The sequence below is a fragment of the Alosa pseudoharengus genome, unplaced genomic scaffold (genome assembly GCF_046254945.1).
Source record: "Alosa pseudoharengus isolate Yale_2024_CS ecotype anadromous, Long Island Sound unplaced genomic scaffold, YU_APseudo_1.1 YU_APseudo_1.1_scf_14, whole genome shotgun sequence".
In the NCBI taxonomy this organism is placed as follows: Eukaryota; Metazoa; Chordata; class Actinopteri; order Clupeiformes; family Clupeidae; genus Alosa; species Alosa pseudoharengus.
The window spans coordinates 35,166,283-35,188,339 of NW_027468609.1; the positions used below are offsets into that span (position 1 = coordinate 35,166,283).

General features: G+C 42.4%; 2 protein-coding genes across 11 annotated transcripts in view; both read right to left on the reverse strand.

The window, feature by feature from the left end:
* Positions 1-1,319, reverse strand: part of cacna1bb (calcium channel, voltage-dependent, N type, alpha 1B subunit, b) — a 173,789-nt gene extending 172,470 nt beyond the window's left edge. Inside the window, exon 1 of the mRNA XM_076284803.1 lies at positions 1,165-1,319. Coding sequence (XP_076140918.1) covers positions 1,165-1,228 — 64 coding nt within the window. The 5' untranslated portion in view covers positions 1,229-1,319. The remainder of the gene's footprint in view (positions 1-1,164) is intronic.
* Positions 1,320-2,220: 901 nt separating this feature from the next.
* Positions 2,221-22,057, reverse strand: part of ehmt1b (euchromatic histone-lysine N-methyltransferase 1b) — a 32,827-nt gene continuing 12,990 nt past the window's right edge. For 4 of the 10 annotated variants that reach the window (XM_076284805.1, XM_076284804.1, XM_076284812.1 and 1 more), the window contains exons 2-27: positions 19,059-19,143; positions 17,954-18,426; positions 17,610-17,775; positions 16,750-16,886; positions 15,338-15,496; positions 15,118-15,192; positions 14,905-15,022; positions 14,427-14,591; positions 13,689-13,834; positions 13,392-13,535; positions 12,035-12,261; positions 11,389-11,595; positions 10,927-11,009; positions 10,697-10,803; positions 10,371-10,493; positions 9,531-9,632; positions 9,125-9,229; positions 8,599-8,753; positions 8,046-8,213; positions 7,552-7,696; positions 7,299-7,376; positions 6,821-6,936; positions 6,480-6,566; positions 6,264-6,342; positions 4,663-4,838; positions 2,221-4,147 (exon numbers count right to left, since the gene is read on the reverse strand). In XM_076284805.1, the coding sequence (XP_076140920.1) occupies positions 3,976-4,147; positions 4,663-4,838; positions 6,264-6,342; positions 6,480-6,566; positions 6,821-6,936; positions 7,299-7,376; positions 7,552-7,696; positions 8,046-8,213; positions 8,599-8,753; positions 9,125-9,229; positions 9,531-9,632; positions 10,371-10,493; positions 10,697-10,803; positions 10,927-11,009; positions 11,389-11,595; positions 12,035-12,261; positions 13,392-13,535; positions 13,689-13,834; positions 14,427-14,591; positions 14,905-15,022; positions 15,118-15,192; positions 15,338-15,496; positions 16,750-16,886; positions 17,610-17,775; positions 17,954-18,426; positions 19,059-19,143 (3,798 nt within the window). In that variant the 3' untranslated portion in view covers positions 2,221-3,975. Of the gene's footprint in view, positions 4,148-4,662; positions 4,839-6,263; positions 6,343-6,479; positions 6,567-6,820; positions 6,937-7,298; positions 7,377-7,551; positions 7,697-8,045; positions 8,214-8,598; positions 8,754-9,124; positions 9,230-9,530; positions 9,633-10,370; positions 10,494-10,696; positions 10,804-10,926; positions 11,010-11,388; positions 11,596-12,034; positions 12,262-13,391; positions 13,536-13,688; positions 13,835-14,426; positions 14,592-14,904; positions 15,023-15,117; positions 15,193-15,337; positions 15,497-16,749; positions 16,887-17,609; positions 17,776-17,953; positions 18,427-19,058; positions 19,144-21,122; positions 21,882-22,057 lie in introns of those variants that run through there. The other 6 variants (XR_012986826.1, XM_076284811.1, XM_076284807.1 and 3 more) reach the window with 6 other exon arrangements.

Consider the following 22,057-nt stretch of genomic DNA (forward strand, 5'->3'; position numbering starts at 1 on the left):
ATATTTTATGTTCTTCACAGAAAATGAGCCAAGGCCAATGAGTTTGAGTAAGAACAAATAACAAAATACCATAAATGTTCTTTTAGCAAACATTGAAAATTTGGCAATTAAGTAAACATCTTATAGGGGTTAAAGATAGATAGATTGATAGATAGATAGATAGATAGATAGATAGATAGATAGATAGATAGATAGATAGATACTTTATTGATCCCCAGGGGAATTTCAAAGTCTCAGTAGCATACAGACATCACACACACATTCTCTAACAGCAGAAAAAAGTAATTAAAAGTATATAATATAAAAAACACAACTAAGCAATAAGGACAGTAGAAGATAAAGAATATATACTTAATATACTAAAATACAAATTATACTAAATAACACTTAATTTAAATCAATTCTAAAAACAGTATCCACATAGTGGGTGATTAATCAAGAGGTGCTTGCAATGACTGAGGCAGGGACTGAGCCTGTGATTCTCTGTGCATAGTAAGGTAAGGTAAGGTGCTCTGTGTGAGTGAGTGTCATGGTGATGGTGCAAATGAGTAAGTCCAACAGTGCAACAGTGCAAGAATAAAGTCTAGAGACCAGCATAAAATAAATATGGACATATCAGCGAGTAGGCAAGGTAATATAAAAAAAAACTATATCTATATATACATATATATATAACTATATTAAGAAAAGGTATAAGTGTGGCCACAATTCGGCTGTGGCATGGAGGGAGGGGTAATGCATATGTGCTAATATAGCACGCAAACAGTGAGGCAGTAAGACAGTGGTAAAATGAGAACTTCAAGAGCAATTTATTTTAGGAAAAGTGAAATGTGGGTTTAGTCCAGTCATTAGCCCATTGGTAGGCCTACTGAAATCTGGACCATGTACACAGGTGTTTTGAGTATGTTACAGTTTTAGTCCTCAGAATCTTTGGCACCATGTCATACTTTTAAGATAATCAGATCACAGTTAATCAACTGAGATCAATGGCAAAATTGTGAAGCATTACTGCACAAACTGATTTGTGAAACATACTTTTAGAATAATGTGTAAAACGAAACGAAGACAAAAGACTTTGATTAGAAAAAAGAAAAGTGGAAAGAAGACCTCTATGTAAGTAAGACTCAAGCACCTGTTTGGTGTCCTGAGCCACATAATTCCTACCATAGACCACAGTGGATCTCCTCTCCGCCCATCTGGAGTAGGGAAGTGCCCTCCTCATTGCCATGGTAGATTCACTGTTTGTGCCCCAGCATTTAAAAACCCGCAAAGGACACCAGTTGGACAGTCTGTTGGTCTGTTGCTCCGTACGTCCCTTTCCCTCATCTGTCTGGTCTGTCTACGTCCAAACTAATGAACCAACCAAACAGGAGACTGGGCCCATGAACTTTTCCCCATGGAATGCGGAAAACAGTTTCCTGTCAGGGCTAGCTAAGAGCTTTAATCATCGTATCCAAAGTTCTCTGTTCTCCTCTGGAGCTTTCATAGCAGTTCTATGGAACTCCTTTCTTTCTGGGTAATCAGGAAGGGAACAATCATTATGCAGTTTATACAGAGGAAAGAAGGCCAAGCTGATATGCAATCAGAGATTTCCTGCTCTACCCTCCTAGTGCCATGTCTCTCCTCTTAGAAGAATCTCAGGGCTCACGATGCAGATTCTGTCCCTAATTAAAATGACTGCCACTAGCAGTGACCCTGACAAGATGAAGTGGCTTCATGTTTGTTGCCCTCAGCGTCATGCATTTTAATGAAAGCTTTTAGGTCTCAGCGTGTTGCATTGTGTCCTGCAACTGAGTCATGCCAGAGTGTGTCACTAGGGGTCCGTGCCTGCGTACGTATGCATGGGTGTGTAGTACTCACACACCTCTGCTGTGCATGAAAGACTTGTCCCCGGTAACTCCACACTTTCTTCTAATCAAAACAGAAATTTGTCCAAGTTCAGATTTTAAAATGCTTGGTGCTGATGGGGATGGATCACTCTGGATGATATTGAGGACTGGTAGTACAAACAGGAAATGTACTCAAACCCACACTACAATTACAAAGAGGACACTAATACAACCAAACAAATCTAGCATGTAATCTGTGTAAGGAGCGCTTAGACAGTCATCTGTGCACAGTATGACCACAGTTCATATACTGACAAGATTTATATTTAAACTTCGGTGACAGGCAACTATGTTATGAAACTACAACGCAAAAATGTAAACAGGCAATGAATGCAGTGGTCAACAGCATCCTTTTATTAGTAGTAAATTTATTGAAAAAGAAAGATACAACCAATCATGGAGCATCGTAAGTTTCACCATCCAGAAATATGTAACATAAAGAAAAGGTATTTTTATTTCTATTTTTGAATTTTTGTACTTACATCTCTGAGAATTTGCACAAGGGACAATACTATACTAAGCACATTTAAAAAGACGGAATAATAGGTTGACCAGCCACATGAAGTCATGAAACGGAAATGATACTGGCTAACTACATCTAATACAGTTAGAAAACTGGAGGTAAATTTAAATGTAAAAAAAAGAAAACAAAAAACTTGACTTCATCTTATTTTACAACTCATATTCACTTCTTGTGAGCAATATAAAATGAACACAACAACAAAAAAAAAAACTTTTTCAGCACCATTTTCTCTGTCCCCAATCCTCCTGGTTTTCTTGTAGCGATACAAATGTTCTGCTTACTTTTGCAAGTGTTCAGTAAACATGCCATCTTTTCATTTGAACTGAACATTAAAAATGAAATAATATTAATAAAAATTCTCCCTCCCCTTTTCAATTTGTCATAATGGAATTATACAAAAGAGAGCAGATGTGTCAACACTCCAATCATTTCCAAGACAGATACATGCGAGAGGACTAGCAAGAAAAGTATGAAATAAGAAGCTTGTCCAGTACACTGCACCATTGGAGCTCATGTCAGCAAAGAGTAGCCCAGCACTGCCCTCTGTTTTTCATGAGGAAGATACCCGGCTGGATTAAACGGACCATGACCTTTGGGACCAGACAAGAATTATGAGGATCCCATTGACGAGACAGGCATCTTGCCGCAGTGCAATGCAACAAATATGATAGAGACGACATTTAATGAAAAAAATAAAAATAAATTCCAATGGGCCCTCAAACACTCCTTTCCACCAGAAGTCCTTCGGCATTAATTTCTCCTCAAGTTCTTCTGAAGTAATTTCAACACAGCGTCATCTTTCTCAGTACAAATAGTACGGACGTGAATGACTGCTCCTCCCAGTTGACAGGTCAGTCAGCTGAATTGTGTGTGGACGTCCAGTGATTGACAGATGCTCTCAGATGACTGAGTGGTAGCAGATAATGTGCTGTGGATGCACTGTGGGCACAAGTCATGCAGTCACTCTCGCAAATGTACTGTTTGTAGTTGTAGTACTCACAAAAGATCCAGCAGCATTTGACTCGATTACCCAGAAGGCTTCAGTCCAAAGGGGTGGCAGAGAAACTATGGTTGAAGGATAATAATAACAACTATATAAAAAAAAAAAAACACTTACAGATTTAAAAACAAATCAGAATAAAAAGAGAAGGCTTTTTTTACACACCATTCGTATCACATTCCCCCCCTATCGCCGTCTTCCGTTCCAGCTATCTCTAAGACGTAGCCGCTGGAAGCACTTCCTGGCCCAAATGCATAATGTTTTTAGCTTCCTCAGTCATGGCGCTCTGTACAGAACCCCAGCAAAACAAAAGCTGGCATGACTTTGACATTAGGTCCGACATGGGGGCTAGGGGTGGAGGGGGTAAGGGGGTTCACGTGTGCGTTTCTGTGTTCCTCCATGCTGGTGTGGAAGGGGGGGGTGAGCAAGTCAGTGGAGTTTGGCTGGTAGAGAGGGTGGTGCTAGGGTGGAGTGGATGGGGCAGGGTGGAGGGAGGGAGGTGAAAGGGGGGGCAGTGATGGCGATGTGTGCCCCAACAGGGAGCACTCTGTGCGTGGGGAGGATCAGGAGGGGCTGGAGGGGGTGGTGGAGGAGCTGGTGTCGGGCAGGGCACTGGGCTGCTGATCCGCCTGCCGCTGGGTCATGGCTGCCGCAGAGTACTTGCACTTGGTGGAGCCGCACTGACAACTGAAGTCCTTGCCCTTGATGTCCCAGAAGTGCTCACCATAGTCAAAGCTAAGGAAGAAGAGAAGAAAATAACATAACATGTGTTAGACCAATTTATGATTCTTTTTATTGATTAACAAAGACAGAACTGAGACAGAAGGCTTTCTGAACCTACAAATTACTTTTGAGGACCTTGGTATCTTATGGGAGCATTTACAATTATATGCCTCTAGTGGGCAGTACTGAGGCGGTGGTGCCACCACAGATTAATCTGCAGAACGCAGATTACAGATAACATTTAGTCTAGCGTGGTTAATTCATGCTAAAATGATTGATTTTACACACTATTTTTAAATTCCTGTTTCAGTGCCTACTTTGTTATTATCTTTTAACAAGTATGAATGTGAGCATGTTGTGGTATATATGATATGTACACTGAGTATGTTATGGTAAGGTGCCTACTTGTTTGATAGGGTATGGTGTTCTAGTTATTCTGGTGTATGTTTAAACTAACAGAGACAGTGCCGTTGTGGTGTGGTGTGGTGTGGTGTGGTGAAAGAGGGGGTGCTGCACCCCTCTCGTACCCCAGCTCTTCGCCAGCGCTGATGTTCTTGCTGGCAAAGAAAGCCACACGGGGGAAGCGCAGGTCCTGGTGCGAGGTGAACACACGGCACGGGAACAGGTTCGGCTCACACAAGTGATTGATGAAGCGGCTGATGTTGCCGTAGAAACGGGCATCTATACAGTACACATCCCCTACCTGCAAGGCAACAGGAGACCATGGTTACCAACGCATACCAGTTTGCACTACAACTGTATTAGTTGAGTATTAAACTATATCCAATCCATGCTTACTTGCTGACATGGTATCGAACAAATGCATGTTTTAACCAACTGTGTGGCTACTGGCTTGACACTAGGTAGGACCTCAAATGGCACTATGCTGGAGGAAAGTGTAAGGTATAGAGCCACCCTTAAGGTAGGATATGAAAAGGTGGGCACATCAAACAAATCACTGAGAATAAACACAAACCATATCAAAGGAATAGCTTATTATTTTCCAATCTCCCTCAAGAGGAACATCAAGGGGTTGGCAGAATAAAAAGGAATTTGTGATAAGCTGTTAGACTGAGACTTGTTTGTGCAACCCGCCCCTACACATACACGCTCACAATGAGGCATGGCAGAATGTTAAACCTTCAGACAAGCTTATGCTGCATTCCTGTTATGCCACTGAGCGTGTGTGCATTTGTCTGGTGTTTAAGATATGCGGTGAAGTTAATTACCTGCACTATACAGGTAATGTAATAAAGGTGTAGTTGGCATTTTCAGACATAATTAACCTAACCCATCCTACATGACTGACACATGTGGGATTGAAACCAAACCAAATATTTGTGTTATAGAAATTTTAGAATGCTATTATGGTGAGCCTAGACTGGTCAACTGACCTAGCTACTTACAGGCTAAGCAAAGTTGGCACTTTTTAATTTGTTAAGTTATCATCATTCAACCTTATATACCCACAAGCACCACAAATCTACCCAAGTGAAACTTGGATTGATGTCTCTCTTAGGAATTACCACACCACCACAGTCGTGGTTTAAAACTCAATTACCCAACCAGCGAAGCCACACGCTTGGTGTGGAGACCGCACTCTCTGAAGGCTCAGTAATTGTGTCACCTGCGGGTACGACTGCCTCTCTCCAAGATGGAGGTCATCTCTCACACGCACGCACATCATAGACATATAAGAAACCATTCACAGTCAATGACACATACCTAAAAAAAAAAGATTCCCTTCTGCCTTTCTTCCATAACAGCGGCATTTAACAATATGAAGATGAGACACACAGTGTTTATGGTGATTGCCGAACGATTGGTGGGCTCACCAGACCAGCATCAGTAGTCATCATCATAACAATCTGGGGGCTTTGTAGCTCATCATCCAGGCTCATTATGGGATATGGGGCATTCACTCAACCTCTTTTAGGAACACATGGATTAAGACCTGCCTTGAGCAATTCAAAGCATCTGCTGCCTTAAAGCAACGCTAGTGCCAGGCTTCAAACATTTCAGCTTTTAATACAAGGATTAAAATTGAGATTGCCGTTGGTAAGGTTAGTTTTAGGTATGGTTTTATGTTTTGCTTAGACGTTAAAGATAGTATTGTGGTAGTCAGTACCTTGTTGTCCAAGCTGAACAAGTAGGAGTCGTTTTCCCTCACATCAGCCTCTGCGTCAGAAATTATTTCCCCAACATATCTGCACAGGACAACAAATTGACAGCAATCAGATATCCCAGTCACAGACAAAGAACCCAAGACGCAATGGCAGATGGAACAATTAGCATAAATGACAAAGCGAAATTCAGAGTATCAGCTAGAGAGGGAGTGACTCACTCGCAGACAAATGTGCCCTGGGGGATGTCCTGCAGCGTCCTTACCCCCCAGCCCATCAAACTGGTCCTGAACAGCTGCAGGCGTAACCTGAAAGGAAGAGAATGGGACATGAATGAATAGTCTTCTATCTAGCAGCATGATACTGTACATTAACACTGATGAGAGCCTTTGGTACACTGTCTAATTCTATATTATGCTAGTGTTGGGCATTATTGAGTATACAACTGTGTGCTTTAGTCCTAGGGTCTTCTCAGTGATATGTTTATATGACTGAGGGTGACCTTATTATACTGTAAGATAGATATTTATGCGTGAAGCAACAGTCAGTGGCGAGTTGTTACCGTAGTCCATTTTGCACGACGCGGTTCTTGCATGTTCTCCAGCACGAGCAGGCGTGGTTGCACTCAAAGATGAGTGGCGGCTCCTCCGTGCAGAACTCTGGCAGTAAATGGCCCTCCTGAAGGAGTGAACATTGAAGACTGAAGCCCTGCGGTTTCTACTACCTGAAAGCCAGCTGTTTCTTGAATTTGACTACTTACAGTGGGTGACCTGTTTGTTTTCTCACACATGCTATCTAGAATAAATAGCTTTTGCATGTGTGTTTACCTGTCCTTCACATGACTAAGCATCATCGAAAGATTTATGAAGATGACTATTTATTGAAACAACATATTTATTATGCAATTCTTTGCCCAAAAATACCCCAAGTCATAAATACCCTGACACACCAAGTGGCCTGTTTTTTGTTGTTGACAGGAGTCAAATGAGAGACAAATATTTTCTTAGCAACCATTCCGTAGTCACAGTAGGAGTTCTTACCTTGTCATACCAACAGCGCAGACTGAGTTGCCCACACATACAGTTGGTTGAGGAACAGTCGTCTTTGCACACACAATACTGTCAACAGAAACATGGAACGATATTTGATACCTAGTTCTATGTTCATGCATAAAATATGTGTTAATTCGACTTGTACATACAAACAAAACTCTTGTTAAAATCTACTGCCTCGATATGACTAAATGTGCATACGTGTGAGTGGCTGTTAACTGTGTAGCAAACCCTTGCTTACCTGTAAGTGTGTAATGTTTTTGTCTATGTTCATTGGGGATGTAACACAGTTGTCAGGGATGTATTTGTAGTTGTCAGGGCAGGGCTCACTGTCGACAGCGTTGACGCACGGAACAGGTACAGCCTCATAACCTCGTGCTATATCCCTGCAGACATGCAGCACAGAGGAGACACATGAACATACACACACAAGATTAGAGGGAGAAAGAGAGATAGGGAGGAGAAAACAAACAACAAGTGTATGGGGAATAACAAATAAATCCAGCCAGTTAAATGTGTTATTGATAATTTAGAAGACAGTGCACTGGTAAGACAATAGCAGAACACTGTTAAAGGACCCCTAAAGAGACCAGAGCACCATAAAAAGGAAGCAGAGGAAAAAGCTAATTATAGTCCAATGAAGGCACAGACAGACTCAAATAAGCTGGCCAACTATAAGTGGAGGGGTAAGACCCGCGGGGCCTTGTTCTGCTGCCCCAGGGGAGGTAGCGGTACCTGTTGAGGAGCTTCTCTGCAGGCGTGGCCCGGGCGCCCTGGCTCTCCTTCAGCCGGCGGCTGTTCTGCAGCGTGCTCCACACCTTGGAGTTGTGGCTGCAGCACTCCAGCGGCGTCTCCCCCTCACGGTTCTTCAAACTCACGTCTGCCCCCCGGGACAAGAACATTCTGTGGAGGACCCAAGAGAACCCATTTAAAACAAGTGCCTCACTTCATGTGGCATTGGGCGATACCACAATGTGTTGTAATAAAGGCTGTCAAATTAAATCTCACAGATTCTCCAGAAGCACTCTTATTTCTAACATCTAGTAACTGTGACCTCCAACCACTCTTACTCACAAAACATCCAATAAGAATCTGAACAATCTAAACATTTGCTATAGACTATATGACATTTGTTGTGTTACTAATAGGCCACTAAAAACCAACAATAGAGGCTTTGTCTTGCAAAAGGAAACGTCGAAAGAACTTTTATCTGGTTGCACATTAACTGTTTGTGCACAGTGCTTTATAGTATATTTTCCAGGTTGCTGAAAAGCAGTGTTTGACTGACGTGACGCAGTCGAGACGGTTCTCCCGAGAAGCGATGTGTACTGGCGAGTCTCCGTGGATGTTGACTGCTTGCAGGTCACAGCGCCCCTCCAGAAAGATCTCGGCAATCTCCACGCAGCCAGAGAACGCTGCCCAGTGCAAACAGATATTCTCCTCCTAAAACCAAAAGGTCACAGGGTTGTATCAGGGTTCTCTTTAGTGGGGAAAATAGAGGGGATTTCTCTCAATGCACAGCTATAGGGAAGGGAAGAGTCCACAACTCTTCAGAACACTTTTCCTTTCCTCCATACAGTAATAGTAGGAGCCACATTTAAGGGCTAGCAGCTTCAAGACTTCCCAGCATGGGAACAACTCTTAGGTCTGAATAGCCTTTTTCCTTAAGTGGAAGCATCCACTAACTCACAAAAGAGGAAACCTGATTAAAAGCATAAGAAAGACTTGAAGCATTGTTAAAGCGTTGTAGCCATCATACTCTGTAGAGCCAGGCCCTCAGCATGGGCACGTATGACAGTGCCAGAGATATGAACCTTGTCTCTGATGTTGATGTCCGCTCCTTTGGAGAGTAGCAGCTTGACCAGCTCCACATGCCTGTACTCCGTGGCCCAAATCATCGCTGTCCAACCTCCATCATCCTGAGATATTGCAAAAAATAAATATTGTATTATGGGACAGGCCAGTTTCACACTGTTATCTGAAGAATGTACACAAAGATATCATTTGTTTTCCTTCAGTACAAGTGCTCTTTTTGCAGTGTTAGCACCTTGTTCTACCAATTTGAATACAGTAACACAGTTGACTCCACACTACTGGAGTGCCACATTATTTATGGCCGAGAAACTCAGGCTTTTTTTCAAAAAATTCCACGGTTGTGTTAAAAATCCAAGACCTAAAGTTAACTACATTACTGTGGTATGTGACACAGAAAGTACTCACCTGACAGTTGATGTCAATTAGACCAGTGCTCAGCAAGTGCTGCACAATCTCAAAATGCCCAAGTTTAGCAGCCAGGTGGAGACACGTAGAACCCTCCGCATCCTACAAAGGACAAGGACAAAATAAAATCCTCAAATTAACCAATTAATAAACACTCTTCACACAAAACAGCACAGTCCTTTACTCACAATGTGTGAAATATGACAAATCAGGTCATAAAAAACTTCACATGCCCCTAAATAAGAAACACACTCCTCAGAGGCTGGTAAATATCTATTCAACACAGATATTTAACAAAAGAGGCAAAAAAAATGCACTATCCATATTTGTGTGGAGAAGAACCAAGTTACTTTATTGTCTCTGGCTGAAGCCGCCCTATAGATGCTGAACCCTGAAATTGTAGATAATAGTCAGTGCACTCACAGTGCCCTTCTTATAATCATGCAGTTGTTAACTTCTATGTGTTTATACTTTATACCTTTATACTACTAACTGTTGCTTAAGCACACTCCCTAGTTGAGTTCCTCCTTTTTCAATACACTAAGTGAAACGGTAGCCAGCTGATACAATAGCTGTGCAATAAATACGTAAATGCATTCAGAGACATGCTAGCGACAGATGCTAGCACCCATGGGTGTTATTTTGCGAGCATGCTCGCCTCCCAATCCAAGTTGTTGCAAGTTTGTGGGACAAGGTGCAAGGCTTACCTGCATGATTGACAACTCGAATCAGGTTACTATGTAAAGTTCCATGGTCTATTTAGAGAATGCTGTTATAGATGCATAGGTACCGGAATTACTCTTTCCTAACTAATAGGTTTCAATAGAGACCATGACCAACCTTATGTGTTACGCTAGCCCCTGCCTTCAAGAGATAGCGTACAGTGTCCATGTGATTATTCTCACAGGCTTCCATCAGAGGGGTCCGTTGATCGTCATCACACATGTTGAGGTTAGCGCCCGCCTGCCAGACAGGAGAATCCCAAATTACTCGTGGGGATTACTCTAGAGCACATGAGTACATGGCAGAGGTAATGATTGACTTTACTCGCTGGCAGTCCAACCACATGATGGAATTACCACAACTGTCAAGGAGCTTTAAAGGAGCATTCTCATTTGGAAGAGTTAAAAAAAGTTAAGGTATTGGGGCTATTTGAGGCTCTCTACCTGGACCAGCATGTGGCAGACTTCCTCGTGTCCGGCCTCGGCTGCCACATGGAGGGGCGTTCGCTTGGTCTGGTTCTCCATCTTAAAGTTTGGGTCAATGCCATCAACTGTTGGTCAGAAAAAATAAACAAAAGCCATGTTAACAATAATCCAACTATGTCTCGTTAAATAAGATGAGCCCTATCCCTACTGTGATTGATGGAAAATATGAGTAAGTGATAAATTCTTACCCAACATGAGCAAGACTTTCTGCAGCTCCCCTTGTTTGGCAGAAATGTACAGCTGCTTTGGATGAAACCGCAGTTTCTTGGGTCTGTAAATGAAGGAAAGAATGGCATAATAAAGGAATGATTAACTATTAAAAAAAAACATTACCAGATCCGGTCTATTTGCAGCTGTTACCTTGAGGCAAGCAGCACTTTTGGATTAATCGTGCAAAGTTAATGTGTTTACGACTATGATGTATATTTAAATCTGCCCTAGTGGGTGGCCATGTGAGTGGAGACAACCCTACAGCTGCATCTCTCTCTTGTCTTTAGACAGTCTGACACACCTCCAGTGTTTCCTCTATGTACATCACTGCACCTCAAAGAGTCTTGAGAGAAGATCAAAACAGCTGAGGGCAGACTCTCAACACTTGATCAATCACGTGCCACAACACAATTACGGTGTTCCACACGAGGGGGTCTTACTTCTCTGTGTCCAGTGCCAGCAGGATGCTCTCCAAGGTCTCTTTAGGTGGTCCCAGGGCAGGCAGGACAGGCAGGGCAGGCACGCCAGCCACTGACGGGGCTCCTGGTTTGGGAGCCACCAGGGCTTGAGACGTGGTTGCCACCTCCACAGGTTTGGGCAGCGTGCTGTCTGCTCTGCCCTCACTGGACACGGATAAGCGAGATGACCTGCAAAAGGGGAATAAACACTCATCAGTTTAATTTATAAAGTCATATCAAAAGTATTATTACACGGCTCTTTTGTGGTTTTAATTCACATCTTTTATATCACTCCGCATTATCAGAAAAAAAGTCCCTCCAGGACGAAACAAGATCCCTCCGCTGGCACATTGGGGTCCTGTTCGCCCTGTCGGGATTTATTTTCCGATAATGACCGGCGTTCTATACACTATCCCTTACTTAATAGCAATCAAGTACGAACATGTTACTGGCAATATTAAGTCCACAAATCTGGCCAGTATGTCAAGGTGCATACAAAAATGTAAATTAATTTCCTTTCCATGTGTGCTTGATTCAAATGAATAGCAAACAGTTCCTTTTACTACCCTCCGCCCTCCCAGATGCTTATGAAGCTACCCTTGAGACACCCTTGATTTTGTGAGCATACCCTCCAGTGGTGGTATCTGCTCTACCCTCAGAGGTGCTTGGGGTGGCGGGGGCCTGGGTAGGGGGCACAGTGGAGGTGGTGTCAGCCTTGGCGATGGTCACTTCCTTGGCTTTGCTGGCCTCCTCCCCGCAATGCGGGCAGAAGCTCTGGCCCTTAAGCATGGATGCACAAGCTCGGTGGAAGCGATGAGAGATATTGCTGTCTGGCTGACACTCCATGAAGGTCCCCTGTGGGTTGATGAGAAAGACAAGCTGGCTTAAGCTTTGGAGTGGAGTTCACTCTCTGGGGTTTTGTTTGGTGTTTGGCTCAAATATCATCAGACATGACGTCATCCGGAATCCCTTAAAATACCTTTAAGTGGGTGTTAGCTTTGCAGTGAAATGCAATTCTCTCTGTAATTCTAAAGCAAGTCATCAATACTTGATTGGAAAATTGGATGGATTTGGATGTTACATTTGGATACAATTCAATTCAATGACATTTCTGCTATTTCAACAGAAGACCAGGTTATTCTCTGGCTACAAGCATTGTTAATGCATGCATACATCACACAAACAATACTTGACATTGCCAACATGATGTCATGAAGTCCTTGTTGTCCTTCACAAAACTTCACCTAGAAATGTTGTAACGAATGACTTAAGTTTGGAGACTTACAGAAGACATTCACCAGTGTCAGTATGGGTCATGCTTTCAATTTTGATTTTGATGAGCTTTTCAGATCCTTAAAGACCATCAGTTTTTAACTTTGTTAACAGGTCCATATGATGTCGGCTACATACAATGAGCAAAAAAAAAGGATTCCTGCTTTGGATTGGATTTGGATTTCCACCAATCATAGCCGAAGTGGGTTAATTCAGGCATCGGCCCATTAGTGCGTCGTAAAGGTGCAGATCCAATTCCTGATTCAATTATTCAAGAATATCCAAACAGCAGGTGAACAGTGTGTGGAGAGGTGGCAGGACAAGACAGAAACCAATTCCCGAAATGAGGAAGGTGTATGTTACATTTATGCCATTTTAAAGCCACAAGGGGATTTTTTTTCTCTCATCAAAACAACTTCTGAATATATACTTTAGAGGAAACCGCTGTATAAAAAACTATCTTTAAAAAAATGTCAAAACCCAATTAATCACCTGCCTAATGCTGAGGGAAATAAGCATAAGGGGAAGGTTTTATAAATGACTAACAAAATGTCAATAGAAGGGTGCAATAAAAAAATATAATGGCTGTGTACAACACTACAAGCATGATAAAGCCAAATAAAAAGCAGAACTGTTGAAGATTGCTAGCTCAGGCATGGCAATAAAACAGCACAAACATGTGATTAAAGGACACAGAGGTGCCAATAACTCACCGCCCTACAGAAGAAACCACAGCCAGGGCAGCACTGATGCTTCACCATGCCAGCCCGATGGTCCTCACACAGAACCAGCAGTTGAACGGTGTTGGACGGCCGCATCATCTCGTGTTTTAATACGGCGCTCTGACACCTGGTCAACTGAGGTGAAAAATGTGAAGAGGACAGTTGAATGAAGAAATGATTAGTGTTAGGCAGCTCGCTCTCAGTTGCACCAAGTGAAAAAACAAACAGAAAATGTCAAGCATCATTCATTAAATCAATCAATCCCAGTGTCTCTACAGTTATTCTTACCTGTCCGTCTACACTCTCTGTGGCCATGCATTTCCTATCCGCAAGAGTGAGGATTTCACGGCTCTTCGGCGTCTCCATGCGGCAGCTACATAATGGGAGTTCCTGTACCATATCGGTCTCCATCTCCTTAAGACCACTGGTCATGCCTAAAGATACATGTCCAAATCTCTCAATTCAATTTGAAAGAGCCGCCATGCAGATATCAAAAGGCCAATAATGGTTTCTAGAAAATCATCTGAAAAGGTGAATACTATAGTGCTTGTACATTCCTGACTCATTGCAGACAAGTAGCACTACCAGAGTCAACAAATGTTGACAAATTTACTGAATAACCTGCTCTTTGCACGCAATAACCTTTTTGTGACACACCTCACCACCAGGGGGCAGTGTGAAGACTCACTGAAACATCACGCCTGGCATGTCAATCCAGCTGAGCTCACACTCCGCATCGCTCAATGGAACCAAAACAGCCCAGACCAAGACAATTCCACCATGAAACCAAACACTTCAAAACTTTCTTTTGGTCTGTGAGACAAATTTATGAAAGGCTTTTTCTCATCACACATCTAATAATGATTAGGATAAAATTGGCACATAACATAAAACCACCTCCTCATGAAATAAAGGACTTCCTGAGAAGACTTCCTAAAAGACACAACTGATTCCAGTACCTTCTTTACCAATTTTATAACTCAAGAGGCTATACCTTATTGTACCAAGACTGAAACTATCAGGTACCTTTGGACTGACCTTTGCTCTGAGATGTCAGCAGCTCCTCCTGAGCCTTCAGGTTAAGGGAGTCCAGGGGAACCTCTGTGTATTCTTTACTGACCTCAGCTGAAACTTGGGACTGGATTGTGTGACTAGGACTTGGGATTGGATTGTGTGTCTGGGGTTCTGTACCTTTGATGGGAAAAAGTTCGGAGTCAGATGGAACCAAGTAACTGGGATAAATATTGAGGAGGACGAAAACATCTAACTGACAAATAGTCTGTCAGGTCAGATGCATCAAAGATAGTTGAAAACAGATGTTCTACAGTAGTCAGTGTAGAAATGTTGACATCCAGACTGATCAGAGAGAAACATTTTCCAGTTATTTTTGCTGAACGATCTAAATAAGGGTTTGGCCTTTGCTCTAGAGGAGGCTAGCTGTTGTGTCTCTGGACATCAGGGAACATGGGACCCTGGCTCAGGAGCAAGGTTAGATGCACTGTACCAGGTACTTCCTCCGTCTTCATCTTCATCTTACGTTTGCGTTTCCTAGAAGGTCGAAGCCAAGGGTTGTCTCCTTTGCCCTTCTTTTTCAACTTCTTCTTCAAGCTGGACCCGATGCTCTGTAAGTGCAGACAATGGATCAGGACTGACAGTAAGGTATGGGTGGTGTGGAAACTATTCACAGGGTATGCTGCCTGATCTAAAGCTGGCTCACCAAGTCAGAGTCATTTCCCTCCTCTTCCCCTTCATCTTCCCCAGACTCCTCAGTTTCCGGCTCCTCGTGGGGCACCTTGGAGAACAGACAGACATCACATTCCTGAATATCCACTCCACCACCTAGACCCAGGTAAATCTGCACATACTAGCCACACAATACCATACATTTATGGATGGACCACCCAATAAAGTCTTGAAGCTGTGACGCTGAAAATTACCTGAGGTGGAGGCTTTGTCAGACTCTCTTCCATGGTGGCGTTGCGTGCCTCTTCTCCAACTAGATCTTCCTCCTCCTCAGACTCCTCCTCTTCCTCTGATTCTTCCTCCACAGAGTCGTTCTCCACCCTTTCTCCATTCACATGAACAACATCTTTCTGCTGAGGGGAAAGGAGGGTAGCAAGCAGCATAGATCAATAAAGAAATACAGCTTGGACCGTTTCATATACTTATTTAGCCAGTAATCTGATGGCCAAGAAGCAGGTTTGATGGATCTGAGATCTATCGTTCGTTATCCATTCCTAAAAGTGTGTAAGCATGAGTTTCAGAGAGAAATAAATTAGGGCTGTCAAAATAACTGATTAATTTGGATTAAGTAATTTGAGAAAAAATAACTGATTAAAAAAAATAGCGCAGATTAATCGATTCCGTATGACCTTTGATCCCGAGCCGTTCTAGTCAGTAACCATTAGACTGTAAAATGAAGGAGAAGAAAATGTGCTGCCTAGATCATTGATTGGAACATTTACTTTTAAAAAAACGGCCTGATGGTGTTGATAAAAATAAAGTCTTCTGCAATGTCTGCAGCAAAGAATTTGCATATCACCGGAGTTCGTCAACTCTAAAGTCGCACATCAATGCACAGAAATAGTGTTGACATTTAGGGGAGTGTTCATTTATTAAGTCATATCATAGATTATTATGGCCATTATTTGAACAGTGAAAATAATAATAAAAGAGTATTTGAACTTTAATATCACTAATGCTGATTATTCAATGATTCATTTTAATTTAAATATTTAAAATACTTTCACAGCAAAAATGATATGTGCAATTAATTTAGATTAATTAATCACAGAGTATGTAATTCATTTGATTACATTTTTAATTGATTGACAGCCCTAAAAAATATATTTTATGGACTTGCTATCAATATATGTTTGATATCCATCTTAGTCCATCCCTTGTTTTATTCTGTTGTACTATATTATAGATGGTATTAGAGGCAGCAAGTAACTCTGAACAGACACGTTTTTGTGTGCATAAGGAGGAAAATCTAGTAGAGGAGAGGGACAGGCTAGACTTGGTGGTAAGGTAATTTTTTGTGTACACAAACATTTCTTTTAGGATCACTTGCTCCATCCACTGAATAAAACAAAAACACCCATATTATGCACACATAAGCTTAATCAAGGTTTTACCAGAGGCAGTATCCATAGTTACTATAATCAGGAATTCCAAGAGACAATTAATTTATACAGCAAACAATTGTGGTTGCTTTCAGATTAAATGGAGGTCTCCCTTGCTATTTCTGCCATGTGCCTCCTCTTGAGAATTTAGGTCTTCTCAATACCAGTGTTGGTCTGTGTTGCCTTTTGCTTCTTGGGCGTTATTTGTGAAGGTGAGGACTGACCTGTGGATTAGGTGGGGACTGAGAGAGATGAGAGAACATCTCTAGCATGGTCCGCTGTTTCAGAACTTTGGTTTTCTTTTTCGGAACAAAGCTGTACGTTCCCATCTTCCTTTTCTTCTTTTTTGACACAACTACTACTGTTGGGAGACAGATTGCACTAAACATGAAACCACGTCATCAAAAACATTTATAAACAAGTGCTTCATTTACATCAAACTGGCCACTAAAACAAGGGCAATATGAATAAATGGCTCATCCAGCCTGCTGAAAAAGCGAACCCTCAGTAAGCAGTTGGATGTGTCATTTTAAGTCAGTCCCCTGCAATATCTGTTTAATCTGTTCCCATGGAAACCAGGGCACAGCTAGAGCTGAATCATGTCATGGTGACAGGAGACAGTGCAGCAACAGGTTACAGCAGAGAGAGAGAGAGTCATATATTTACAGAAGAGAGAAAGAGGAGTCATGTGTGCTTAAGGCTTACTGATACTGTAACTGAAACAAATACATTTATTTTTTAATCTGAGGTTAGATCTATTTTGAAAATGTTGAAATGTTATTGCTTTACAGTTAACCAAGATTTTACAGCATATATAAAGATGTTGGTGCCATCCGCTTAAAAAGATTCTTGATGAGAATCAAAGAGCATGGCACTGTGCATTGATTACAAATATACAAAGTCAGTTTCACATACAGACTTTCTTGACCATTTTTCAGACATGAAATATAATTTCATCAGTCCAATCCTATAGGTCCTAGCAGAACTCTAGCTTCTAAAGTTCTAAATGTCTGATTATAGACCACTACTTGGCATAGTTCTCTTTAAGAGCACACTTCATATGGATGGTGGAGGAGATGATAACCTGTTTGTGGCTTGGCAAGTGTAGCAGTCGGCATGGTCGTTGCGTTGATTTGGCTCTGAGGTAGTTGGTTCTGGGAGGGTGATGTTTGCTGAGGCTTCGTGGCCTCTGGAGTATCCGGACTCTCATCTTTCACTATGTTTGGCTCTTTTACTTCCCTATTTAGAATCTAGTGAGGAGAGAGCATTTCCAAATCAGTACATTGATGGAATGGAAATTAGAAATTTATTTAGGTTTTGCCTACAATCAAACCAATTATATTTCACTAGATTGGTCATAAACTATACTTTAATAGGAATACCATTTTGGAATTGTTGGAATTGTGGTTCTACTGGTTGGTGCTTTACCTTTAGTGTCTGGTTGGAGGCTGGCCGTGACATGGTTTTGCGTGCTCGGTGTATAACGGGTGGAGGAGGGGTACTGAGGCTTGTGCCGTTTTTAGTCTCTGTGTCGATCTTCCCCTCTCCCAAAGCAGGAAGCACACTGGTATCAGTCTTGTGGGTGCCCAGTGTGCAGGCACGCAAAGCTGCCGATGGAAGTGTTTTGGCGGCGTGTCCAGCGGTAGTGGTACCCGTGGGTGACCAGTTAGTCCTGTGCTGGGCAGCCGCTGTGTCTTGCTGTGGTTTGCTGAGAACGTAGCCGTTACTCCCCATGACGGAACCGTGAGGGGGATTGATCTCCATCACCCCGTTTTCCGTGAGCCGCGATCGCCCGTCGGAACCGTGGCTTTTCCCCATATCCGTGTTTTCGTGTGTCCCATTTATCTCCGCGTCCACTCTGTAAGCATCACTGAGCCGGTCCAAACGAGCATTGCCTGCCCCTGCAAAACAGATTTTAATTACGATTAAAATTACTGAGGATGGCAGCTAATACTGATCCCAAAATAACATATTTGTGCTGTGTAAACTGTTATACAATGGTGATTTACTACTTCTTTTGATTGAAAACTAGTGTTCAGCCTCTGAAGATTGTGTTGAAGTCTGTGTCTGTCTACAAAATATATCAACCAACTTTATGCTTTGCTCATCTGGAATTGAAACAAATGTTTGTATACGGCAATGTTGTAGTATACAAAAAAGTTTGTATACAGTAATGTTGTAGCAGATAGTAGACCAAAAATCAGTGGATTCAATGCCTGGAATGCAGTGGATTTAATGGATATTTTTACTCATGATTAATAATAGTCAATTAATAACTCTACATTTTTTGTGATATGATCTAGCAAACAGCTCAAACTTGTAAAATGGTTATTATTCTGAGCTCATAATTCTGGCACAAAAAAAAAACACTGTCCATCACAAACATCAACCAATTTCCTTTAAGATGCTATTGGCAGTACACTGATCAGTGAGTACAGCAAGCTATTTTACTCTGGTCAATTAGTTGTGGGCACTATAAGCGGCACTAAATAGAGGCTACAGATATTAGATAGAAGATTAGATGTTGGCCTACCGTCTCGGTCACTGGGAGGCTCTTTCATTCCCTCTGTTTTCATAAAGTCTCCCTTCCCCACAGTTCCTGGGGACAGACCTGTGGGCTGGTGAAGGGAAATGCACCATTAGATTTTTTGGTCAATATGTATGATAAATATGACAATTATACTATTTAAGAATGGCAGATCAAGTGTGCAAAGGAAATAAGGTGTCAGGGTAGTAGCCTTGTTGAATCTTCCTGTTTGTACATGTGAAGCAAATTAATTTTGCCCAAACATTCAGATAGATAGCAAACAAATTCTTGTTTGAGTTGGCAGGACTGTCACTGTTCAGTGCGAAGAAGAACATAGAGAACTTCAACTTGGTAAAAAAAAAAATCCACCATTTGTTTTCAAATAGCATTAGCATTACAAACTCCCAGACACTCCTTGTCTCTGAGAGATCCAACAGTCATCAAGTCAATTCCTCAAAAGTCTCAACAAGCCAGCAAATCCAGAGAGAGTAGTCTTCTCACACTTTATGGTTGGATGAAGGGTTAAGCATAGGCTGAACAAGCTCACTTCAACATCTCAGGAACAAGGTATCTGATTGGCTGGGAGAGGCTGCAGGTGGAAGCATTCCCGTTTTCTACTGGAGACAGCCAATTCACTTCCTACTTAAAACCAGTCACCTTCAATTTTTAATACAGATTTGCGGAAGCAGTCAACAACTAAGCGCTTTGCATAATTTATACCAATATATATTCCAAGGATCAGGGGAAAATAACCTGAAGTAATATGAAGACTCTTCACTGAAAAGCAACAGCAAGATTGAAAGTCTGTGAATCCTGTGTAAAACAGTGACAGTGGCCGCATGAAAAAAGATGATGATGATAACCAAATCTTTGCAAAGCAGCCTCCGAATAACAGGAACAAAGATTGAATGGTCTCAAAGGCCTGAGATTTCTCCCCCTTTTTCCCCTCTCCCTCTGCTTCCTATGCCCTCACACAACACACACACACTCACACACACACATGCACTCACTCACTCACACACATTCATCCTTTCTGTCTGGCTCTCACCATACCATTCTACCAATGGCGTTATTCTCCTTGGCAGTTGGCCCAAATGTAGGGTAGTCCCACAGCTGCTTGGCCAGTCCCGCAGCTCAGGACGCCTCAGCTTCAGCGCTACTTAAGGTTTGCAGCCAGGGTTTGTAGCCGAGGCACACACTCTCTCTCTTGAGGCTTCACACACAACCAACCACAGTGAAAGCAATCAAAGGGCACTAGCAAAGCTGCAAGAAGGGCATGCTGGGGTAAAAACGGAGACAGTGAACTGAGACAAGTATGGAGGAAGGTCCTACTTCTCCCCTACTCGCTCACATTCCAAGTGTCTTTCTTCTACAAGAAGAAGATAACAATCTACCTGGAAAATATCCAGCAAGCAAGGGATCGGAGAGTTTCTTCTCAAGGTAGGCAATCTACACTAAAACAACAATCTCCTCAAAGATATCCTCTATTTGCTCCCATTGTTTCTTTCAGGCCTAGGCAAGTCGTACAGCACTGCATTGAAATGTGGTTCCCACTCAAACCCAACAGTACTGTTAGGGTCCTTGAGAAGCTCCCTGTAATATGGAACCGTCGACTTGCCTAGTAAAAGACAGAGTGGTTTACTGTGACAAAATGTCAGTAGGCCAGGGAGGCTCGACTGCTTTTGAGAAGATAAATCATTTGTGCCATTTTCCCATGTTACCTTCTTTTTTGTTTCTACCTCTGTACGGTCTAAAGTACTGTTCCATTCCCTATTTCCTGGGCATCTTCTGCCTCTTCTCTTGTCTGTGATAAGAGGTTATGTTTGTCCTTTCAAACATGGCAAAAACCTCACTGGCTTATTCGCTGAGGATACTGTAGTCACCTCTGATTCTAATTACTCAATGCCTGTAGGGGGAGAGAGGAGCATGAGAGTGACAGCTTATTCTCAGAAATCCACAAGAGATTTTCATGCTACTTTCGTCTAAAAAACACACACAGCTGAAAAAGAACATTGCTCAACAGACTTCATGCAAAGAGGAGATCATCTACAGATAGGAAAGCACACTCACTCATTTGCTAGACCTCTAGATCTACAAGAGCTTCAGTCCTAATGGCCCAGCAGAGAGCAGGAGGAAGAGGCTGTTCAGAAGGTGCTGCAATTACAGGAAGATTCAGTCCTTTGCGCACCCCTCCCCCACCCCATTCCACAAGCCTGTCATCTGATTGGCGGCCACACGAGCTGCCTTCCGCCACACGGCGCAAGAAAATGTCTGCGCTGCTAGCTGCTGATCTCAACAAAGGAGGTCTCTCTCGTCTCGTCTCTCTCTTTCCCTCTCTCACCACCAGGGGAGCCATTTCATAATAAGAGTCCTCTCTCTTTTCCTTTCGTAGACCACACTGAGACTTTGCAGTAAGCAAGACCACAGTGACAATGACAAGGCTAGTGTCCTGTACATCACCGGCTGGCCCTTGTAATCCCTACTGGCTTTCATTAATCCTTGTGGATGACCCTTTCGCCGGCGCTCCCAATTCTACCTGGGATTCTGCTTCTTCTGCACACTCATAATCACACACTTGAAGATTCACCAAAGAGAGTAACATTTTAAAATATATATCTTCATACTGAATGCATACTGGCTATATCCTCACCTGTGAAGAGGATTTTCATTAATCCAGAATCCTTAATTATACCAAAGGGTGTAATGCTTATGAAAGTTATTACGGATAGACTGCCTTCAGGTGAATTGAACAAACCTACGTTTTAAACCAGTGGACAGTGTTCACCCAACACAAATAATCTAAATGTTGGTAGAGCGTAATGACAGGGGGTGGGGGTGGGGGTGGGACCTTTGCCTCTACCCAGAAAGGTTACTGAACATGACAGCTCAGCATATTCGACCCAAGCCTAGAGTTTCATGGTACAATGGACAAAGAACAGAGATCATGACAGGAGCAGTAGTAGAGGTTTAGGCTGAAAAGAAATTCTCCACCCATGACTCACAGC